The sequence below is a fragment of the Candida albicans genome, chromosome 3 (assembly GCF_000182965.3).
Source record: "Candida albicans SC5314 chromosome 3, complete sequence".
Classification (NCBI taxonomy): Eukaryota; Fungi; Ascomycota; class Pichiomycetes; order Serinales; family Debaryomycetaceae; genus Candida; species Candida albicans.
Window position 1 is genome coordinate 1,786,717 of NC_032091.1, and position 9,952 is coordinate 1,796,668.

The 9,952-nt window shown below is 39.6% G+C and overlaps 1 protein-coding gene across 1 annotated transcript, besides 1 other annotated feature; it reads right to left on the reverse strand. All coding sequences in view use genetic code 12, as the record gives it.

Moving 5' to 3' along the window:
• Window positions 1–781: 781 nt before the first annotated feature.
• Window positions 782–1,056: a long terminal repeat ((rho-3b) Long terminal repeat (LTR); about 275 bp long, 13 copies per genome).
• TLO8 (Tlo8p) lies at window positions 889–1,398 on the reverse strand (the record flags this gene model as incomplete). The annotated part of the gene is made up of 1 exon (XM_705855.1): window positions 889–1,398. The coding sequence occupies one exon, from the start codon at window positions 1,396–1,398 to the stop codon at window positions 889–891; it is 510 nt and encodes a 169-aa protein (XP_710947.1).
• Window positions 1,399–9,952: the final 8,554 nt, after the last annotated feature.

Consider the following 9,952-nt stretch of genomic DNA (forward strand, 5'->3'; position numbering starts at 1 on the left):
TATTGTTATATGAATGAACATGTAGAGGGCTTAACCCGACAAGACGTATGAGCTGATGATTCTACAAGTATACCTTTGAYRTGCTCTCAATTGGCGACTTCTTAGTTGAAGTGATGAAACCTAATACTTCAAGTTTCACCAGGACTGGGTAGAGCAATAAAGGTATCTGTACGTATCTCTAGAATGTTGTAGAAGATTTAAGCTGATCAAACGATTAAAGACTTTTTGCTTAAGAATTTGGTCAAAATTTCCACCAAAAAATAATCACCTCAGGATAGTTGTTGTAGAGTCGACTGACTCAAGTAAAGAACGGATTGCAATTTAAAGTAGTTGGMCCGTTAAGCTAGCTCAGTAATGTCTGACTTGGTGATTTGGTGTATCTACGGTTAGAACTTGYTGAACAGAATAAACACTTGAAATATATAGCTATATAAAATATTTCTTTTCTTATTCCTGTACTATCTGYATATGTCTTGTAGAACAGAGCCCYTAATTGCCAAACTGGTTTAAAAAGCTGTCTACATCAAACTCTTCGTTTACGTGGTCGCCATTGTCGAGCAATGTCATGTTCAAYCCGTCTAGTATCAGCTCGTCGTTTTCAAGTATGTTGTTCATGTCCAAGTTGTTGTCTGTGGTGGCAGGTAATTTTAGGTCCTCGTAGTCCATGTTGGACAACATGTCTTCGTCGTTGGTATTGTCGTTGATGTCAAAGCCAATAAAGTCGTCAAAGTTGTCAAACTTTTGTGGGGCGGTCTCTGCCTTCTTRGCCTCCTCTGCCTTCTGTTTGTTTTACACTTTTCGTCTTTAATTATAATTTCGAAGAATTTCCTAGGAACTTAAGAACTTGTAGGAGAATGCTAATAAAAAGTTGTATTTCTTAATTGAAAGTTATAATCGTAAGAATATATTGTATAAAAGATGAGTTGATAAAGAAAAGATATAAAAAGTCCTATAAAAAAGTATTGTAAAATAAAAGTATATAAAAATCAAGTAAAATAGAATATTTGCACACGAATTAAAAGTAGTGCAAATTTGACAGAAAAGTAAAATAAAACACTTCTTCGCTTCCTCTGCCTTTTTCTTTGCCCCTTCTTCCTTCTTTCTTGCCGCTTCTTCTTTGACTTTCAATTCGTCAAGTTTCTTTTTCTTTTCAACCATAACGCCGAGACACCACTCTGCATCATTGAGTTTCGACACCGTTTGGTCTAGAATAGCATGGAAGTTTTGGATTTCGCCGTTGAGCAGTTGGGTTATGGATTTTTGGATTAGTTCGTTGTTGGGGCTAGTTATCACATTGCTTTGCTTTCTGTTTTGGTCGATTATCTCAAATATGTATCCTGATGATTTCAATATCTCGTCGAGTGAGTTATGTAATCTTGTTTGGAGGTTTTCTGGCATGGTGGGGGGAAATAAAGGTGTGATAAAATTATTCTTGTTGGTTTATGCGACGTTTGTGKCAGGGARATACCACCTTGATATRTAGGGACATCTACACCCAGAGTGTAGACGGAGACACGACCTCCGAAGGATCGGTCTGTTGAGGAAGTATATATCTACATACGCACACATAGTGATTAATATACTATCAAGTGTTCACTGATACTCAGATTCCATTAATRTAAGTCGTGCGTATTAGGTCAACATTGGTGAAAAATTTGCACTCATCGAGAGCCGGGAATTAGTATAAAMAGAAGAGAAAAGAAAGGTATTTASGATATAGAGACCGAGTTTCAGTMGACACTTTTAGTGGGCGTAAACTTTATTTACTCTGTTTTTTGCTTATTAAAAATTAATGCCTATCGTGTACYAGGACTAATTCTCACGAATATTCCGTGTATACAAACAGTTCCCTTCACTCTTTTCGCAGTTCCTCTCCAGAGGCCATAGAATGCACTCCTTTATTARTACAGTTKATATCTTGTGAGTCAACAGTAAATCTTTTATGTGTAGTTGTAGGTCAAGCAGTGTGAATGTTGTAGTATAGAAAGATCCACTAGAAGTATGGCTGTTTTGGTTGGGCTCACCAAGATGTCTGATTTAGCACTGCAAAGTTTTTGCCAAAATGAGAAAAGTTGTACCGTCTCACCAAAAAATTGGGTGGAATAAAAACTTTCAAAAACAGTTYACTTTSCACCACAGATGTATCCAACACATTGACGTTGTTTGTGAACTAGTAGTCATTTGCGGCTGCTTAGAACCAATGGAAGAATCTCGTGATAGTTCTGTTCAATTTGACGGAGCAGCAGATCATCCAATTGTCTTCTAACAACARGGKCAGAGTCTTCATCAACTAGRGCAAWTATTTCACCATCTTCAACTACRAATAGYTCTCTCCAGGTTTGCSATAACATTATCTTTCGTGCCAGCAATCAAGCAACRCAGCAGGAYGGAAAAACACCGATTCACGAACACCTRGAGTACACGTATCTAGCTATAACACGAGCAGTAAKACGGATTTTAAAAGGAGCYGGAAAATATAAACRTCAAGAGAAATCAAAAAAACGATTAATAATACCACGCTCATGGATTCGKGTTCAGATTGAACATCAGTCTCAGCAAACATGGAAAGTTAACAATTTTTGTTGTCTATGAATTACAGAACCAGGGGAAATGGCAAAACATTACACCAAGAAATGATGAGACAGCTAACCCTAGAATTATGGCACAAGTCTCAAAGGTGAGTAAGCGATGCTGTTGAATCTGGTTATGTCCATAATACTACTTGAAATGATCTAATTAGAAGTTTAATAAATATACGATTATGCAATGCAAGACTGGGGCAATTTCAGGTTCCTCTCTATAAGACCGACTGCTACTGTAGGCCAMACGAAGCAGAAACTCTGAATTGGAGGATAAACCCATGTCTATAAGACAYCAAGCACAGTTGTAGAGGAAAAGTCATTCAAGGAGTAATCAGATCATAAAAATGACAGTAAAGCTTACATAAAAACGCGGTAACGACAGGTGAAGAGAAATTTGTCGATCAAATTTCATCCCGAAGGTTCTTCATCAGAGATAGTGTTGAATTTTCCCAAAATTTTTTGGACATCTTCAGATGTAGCCCCAGCCAAGACTAACCAAGGGGGGGCCACTGGTTTRATTTACGGAAGTCTAACTGCCAACAAGAGTGATTTCTACGTGTTATCAACTCCGAATTCAAAAATCCCTCAAGATCTAGCTAACACTATCAATTGCCTAACGAATTTGAACCACTCTAAAACTACCCCCYGCTGTAATCACCACAACAAGTCAACCATCTAGAGATTTAGCCCACACTAGCAGTTCTGTAACCAATTCAAAATGATCTAACTTACTGCTCTAATTTGCAGCAATATCAACAAATGCTTTAATCTGGTGATCAATTTGAATATCTCTAGAACTCTCAACTCACTGTACCAGAACTATTTAAACCAGATTTAACAACCCYAGTTCAAACAATTTGACACACTCTCAAGTGAGCCACTTGGTATTTGAATAGTTCCCTTGAGATTTACACCAGTGAAAGAGTGTAGAGCTATTTTCAATGAATATACTAACCGGGTRATAAACTTGAATAACTGTACAATCGATTTCGAACACCTATCATTTTCTACCACTCTGAGATTGAACAACTACCTGAACAACTACCTGAACTTGAACTATCTCTGATCTGAACCACTCTCAACCCTGATTTAACAACAACACAACTAGTTTGGAACTCTCTTCTGAAATGAGCCACTCGGAATTTCAACAACTCCCTGAACTTCAATTACAATTACCCGTAAGTTTAAACCACTCTATAATTGAACAACAACCTCACTAATTTGGAACAATCTTCTGAAATGAGCCACTCRGAATTTCAACAACTCCCTGAACCTAAATTACAACTCTCTCAAATAAACCAATTTCTAATTGAACAACAACCCCAATAGTTTAAAACTCTCTTCTCGTTTACAACTACTCTGACTTTGTACAAATCACTGTACCGGAACTACCCTTGATTTAAACMTCTCTCAACACTAACTCTAAAACAACTACACCAATTTGAAACTCTCTTCAAATTTSAACTACTCTCTAATTGAAMAACTATATCAMAATTAAACTTATTCACTGATTTGAACCACTTTCATACCTAATTGAACATACACCCCAYTAGTTTGCAACAATCTTCYTATTTTRAAATACTCTATACCTCAACAACTCYTCGAACCTCAATTACAACTATATCAATTAAATCGCTCTCTAATTGAACAGCACCCTACCCAATTTAAACATCCGTACRGTCAATCAACTATCTAAAGCATCCGCACACCCAACTCATTCTCACACACATCCGGACTAWWGGGGGTGCAAGCACCCCAAAAAARAAAAAAAAAAAAAAGGTGAGCATCCGTACGGTTGTGGTGCGGCAGTTGGAGAAGTGTTGCTCACTCGAGGTGTGTGTGGCYTCTATTGGCTAGAAAATTATTGCTAAATCTAAACTTGTTTGTGTGACTCTCGCTTTGCTCGGGTGCTCGCTTGAAGTTAGACATCCGTGGTCAACAGAAAAAATGCGCAACAACACCCCACAATGCACARAAATACGCACAAAAATACGAACACATCTCTACCTGCTCTACCTGCTCTATCAACACAACCTACAAGGACCCCCCGTGTTGTTCCATCTTTTTCTGCTCGCGGGTTTAAGACCGCATTGCTAACAAATTTTGTTAGCAAGACCACATGCGAAAATTAAGACCATCTTTTTCTGCTCGCGGGTTTAAGACCGCATTGCTAACAAATTTTGTTAGCAAGACCACATGCGARAATTAAGACCRCATTTAAAGACCACATGTTGGGGACCACTTCTATAACTYGCCCAATTTTGCAGATATCGTAAAACTAACGGTATCAGAGGAATCTACGGAATCTGTAGATCTCAGAAAMCTTGTTTGCAGGTCTGTAGCTCTAATATACGTCGAGTTCTGGKKSKTTGAAAAAACGGGTATTTTTTGGGCCAGSAGAAAAAAAGTGGATTTGCSMGTGCACGACCCGAAAAAGAGGAAATTTTTGAAAAATGGCGAAATTTTGGCTAAGTTTGAGAGAGTGTGGAGCAACAACGATAAGGGGTGAGGGGGTCAAATTGTAATGGCAGGTTGSCAGGTCAATGAATATGTGTTGTGCAAAAGRTGGAGGTTTCACCTCTTTTGTTGAGTGAGATATTGGCACTTTTTTAAGACCGCATGTTTTTGGGTAGCGCTGGRTTAAGACCACATTTTTTTTTGTTGGAAGACCGCAGAAAAGAGAGCGCACATACAAAATCAAGACTGCAGAAAAAAGAGCGCACTTTTAAGACCGCAGAAAAAAGACCACTCAAATTTAAGACCACATTTTTGTCACGTGAATAAGACCGCATGTTTGGTAGCRCTCAAATTTAAGACCACATTTTTAAGACCRCAGAAAAAAGAGCACTCATTTCTAAGACCGCATTTTTAAGACCACATGTTTGGTAGCACTCAAATTTAAGACCACATTTTTAAGACCRCAGAAAAAAGAGCACTCATTTCTAAGACCGCAGAAAAGAGAACACACACTTTTAAGACCACATTTTTGTCACGTGARTAAGACCGCATGTTTGGTAGCACTCATTTCTAAGAGCACATTTTTAAGACCRCAGAAAAGAGAGCAYTCAAATTTAAGACCGCATCTTTGGTAGCACTCAAATTTAAGACCACACATTTAAGACCGCAGAAAAGAGAGCACACATTTAAGACCRCATCTTTGGTAGCACTCAAATTTAAGACCRCATTTTTGTCACGTGARTAAGACCGCATGTTTGGTAGCACTCATTTYTAAGAGCACATTTTTAAGACCACAGAAAARAGAGCACTCATTTCTAAGACCGCATCTTTGGTAGCACTCATTTCTAAGACCGCATCTTTGGTAGGACTTATTCTTGTAGGGGCACACAATGAAGAGCAGAATCGGGGCTACACAATCGACGAAGAAGTTAGACATCCGTAAATYGAAGAGCAGCGAGCCTKGTCTGTTTAGGGGYACCCTGYTGTGCAGATCTMGTAGGCTTTTTAGTTTTACGGAAATTCTGGCCGAGAAARGAACAATGACSGGAGATCAGGAGACAGGGGGGGCTAGTAGGGTCTGTTTTGATTAGGTTTGCGTTGTTTCGGCAATTTAAGTTGTGTTTTTTTGGGTTGATTTTACGAAAAAACTGGCAGAAAAAAAGACGAGAGTCAGGGTGGTTGTGGAAATWGTTAAACGCAAAAAGTCAAAAGACAGTAGAGAAGCCTCAGAATAGGCAKTGGGAGGTGTCTGAATTGAGTTTGCGTTGTTATTTTGAGTTTTTTGAATGAAGTGTAAATTTTTGGTCAGAATTTACAAAAAAACTGAGACAAAAGTTAGTTCTAGTTGGGGTGAAATGAAGTTTATACTGARAATCAGACAATGAACAATAGAACAGCAAGGAGTAGAGTTTTAAGTWTGAARCTTKGCARGGGGGTAGAGTAAGGGTCGGAGAAGACAATGGGGAAGGTAGTTTGTYTGTTAGAGTTTYGGAAGTCTATTTTTGAGTTTTTGGGTGGAAAAGTCAAATTTAAAGAGAAGTAAACAAACCAGAACAACTATTAAAGTTGCGACTCTATTGTGAAGCTTATTAGATAGCGCAGTTGACAGTATTTGAGTAATTTAGTTGTGGATATCGGGGTGCCGGCTGGAACTGGAGTGTGACCGGGACACGTCAGCAAAAAAARATGGCAGAAAAAAAAAATGGCAGAAAAAAAAAAGATGGCAGAAAACATCACTTTTCTTCTTCAACGACAAATCAATCAACAATCAATCAGATATTTAATCAGTCAGGTAAAATGGATTATGCAGATGTGAATGATACTTGAATTGGAAGTKAGACACCCGGGAGATAAAGAGTTCATGGAAAAGTCAAATTTGCTGGAAAATTAAARARAGATGTCAAATCAGTGGGTACTAGCAAGATGGAAGTAAGTGAAGGATTTCAAGTCTATTGCCGAGAAGGAGCCACGACATGGCGAATTCAAAAAGTTGTCAGACAGCAGAGAGAATTGAAACYYAATGGAAYCRGCACTGGAAAATCACGGATGGCGAAACTGTTGCYGGCCAAGCTAGTCAGGGATTTGTGGAAAATGGAGTTTAAGGACATGGAAACTACTCTRAGAGACATGGAAGTCGACGTGGCAATGGAAGTTGTGTTGGATCAGTGAAAGAAAGAAGATCAGCCAAGATAGGATCAGGTGGAACATGAAAGAAGATCGAAGCAAAAGTCTAAGAGATTAAAATTGTACCCTCAGTGAACGGAAGCTAAGTTATTGGGATTGGAAGTAGCAAGGGAATTGGGAAGTACTGAGAGAATGRACAGCCAAGCCAATGGGAGTGGGAGTTGGATTTGGGAAAGAAAATCAGAGAATGAAAAATCAYGSAAATTATTTTGAAAAAACCCTGGCCAAGTTAATCAAGAGACAATAGCAATGGAGATCAAGTTCAAACTCAAGGRAAAGTTATTGTAGTGATGGAACATAAACAGTATCAAAAAGCTRCATGGWTAGTGAARAAAGGGAGRTGGGAGTGAACAGCGTTGGAGAATCACGGATGGACAAGACRGGGAGTGGGTGGAAGACTGAAGAAAGTCAAAGGGATTGGAAATGTAGTCTTAAACACGTGGAAGCTGCACTGGATCAGTGAAAGCAAGATGATGAACACCAGGAACAGTTACTACAATAAAAGGAAGAAGATGGACAAATTGGACGAGAACTGGGAGGCGGCAAATTGGACGGAAACCGCGGGGGGAGGCAAATTGGGCGAGAACCACGGATGGACAAGCGGGGCAAGTGGCAAGAAGTTGCGTGCAGTGAAGTGGAATGTTGGAGAGCTGGCAATGAACTGCCYGGCAAGTGATAGCAGGAGATAGGGGTGTATAGATTATAATGGAACGCCGATTTTTGCAGTATCACGCGTAATAAGGACAGCAGTTGGACATCGGTACATCAGAGAGCAGTGTAAGTCTTGATAGYAATGAGCCGTGTTGAAGTAGTATTTTAATCTAGTTTTACTCAAAAAAGGACAATGGAGATCTGGAGATAACAGCAYACTAATCGGTTCTAGACATARAMTAAGCCTGAAAGGGGGTACTACAGCTTGTTTTGAATAGGTTTGCGTTGTATAGGCAGTTAAATGTGTGTTTTTTTTGGGTTGATTTTACGAAAAAATCAGCTGAAAAAAATTCATTGAACGAGGTSATCGTGAAATTGTGATATACAAAAAACTTAAAACACAATGGAAAAGCTTCAGAATGGCCAGAAGGAGGTGTCTAAATTGAGTTTTCATTGTTATTTAGAGTTTTAAATTAGAGTTGTAAATTTTTGGKYAGAATTTACGAAAAAATCAGCTGAAAAAATGACATCAAGTTGAAGTTAAGTGGGAAACAGCAAACAATAGAATAATTGCAAAACAAGGAAATAAGTTTAAACTGCGGGGCRCGAGTCAGTGTTAGAGTTGTGAGTCTAAAGTTTATTTGGCTAGTGAATTGACTGGCAAGATTGTTAAACGTGGGGTAGAAAAAGACAACGCGTCGACAGCTCATCGCAAAAATTGTTGGCAAAAAAAAACTACGTGGTTACTTTTCTTCAACAACAAATTGACAACAACAAAATATTCAATCAGATGAAATGGTATACCTAGAAGTGGCTAACGGGGAGCTGTGCACCCCAGGAGATGGTCAGCAAAGCAAGTTAATAGAGCCAGAAATTGGATTTGAAGTTGAAAAAAAAAAAATTTGCAACAAGTCAAGGATAGAAGTTGTCAAAACAGATGGAGCCACGCCAGGTTGTGAAYTCAAGAGAGGAGTTTGAGAACAGAAAAWTGTCAGAGAAAGTAGAGTAACACGATGGGGAATAAGTTGTATCAAAGGAGACAAACTCAGGAAGACTGGAATGGCCGATCAACAGCTACAGCAAGAAAGTTGGTAAGAAGACAAACAAGGGAGGGTAAGACTTGGGATAGATCAGRGAACGAAGAGCAGGACAAGTGGGCAAGTGAACTGGCCGGCAAATGAGAGACAGTGGATAGACACAAGTGAGACTCACGGATGGCTAGCCGGGGGAGTGAACCGAGGTCAAGCGAACAAGGATAGGTGAAAAAGCTGAGATCGCAGCGACAGAGAGGCTAGCAAGTGTAGTAGTAATCACGTAGAATAGGAATATATTTACTGGAAATCTATAGAAGAGGATGTAGAAGGGGCAGACTATGTAGTGTATTTTACGGAAGTCAAGCCGGCGGGGGATAGTTGATCTGTGGGACTGAGGGGTAGTCAGACAAGGGGTAGGCTTTGTAGTGTATTTTACGGAAGTCAAGCCGGCAGGGGATAGTTGATCTGTGGGGTGGTGTATTTTACGGAAGTCAAACTGCTCGGGGACCCAGTTGAAATTGCAGTTGTAGAATGGGAAATTGAACTTGAACTGTGCAAGGTGCTGTGCTTGCTGGGTGAACAGCATGTAGTCAGTGGTGGTGTCATAGCAGTGGAAGCAGTTGTCAATGCCCGTTGCGGTTGTGTTTGCTGGTTGGATGATGGGTGGTGGGCAGATTGCATGGCAGATGCAAAATGATGAGTAGAAKCTATTGTAAATGCCCAGACATGTATCTCGTYGTGCTTGCTAGTTGGAGAAGGGACGATAGAACAACTTGTAGWTTSAGTAGTCAATGGCGGTGGGAAATGTGAACCTAGTGGTARTGGGAATTGCAACACGAAATGAAGAGGGTGTAGTCAAAGCAGTTGTGGTTGTGTTTGCTGGCTGAACAATCAAAAGTAGAACAACCCGTGGATRATTGATGACAACTGGTGGAATGCAACACGAAATGAGGAGGGTGTTGTCAGCTCTATTTTGTTTGCTTGTTGAAGAGTCAGTAGTCAATGGCGGTGGGAAATGCAACATGAACTGTGGAGGGTGTTGTC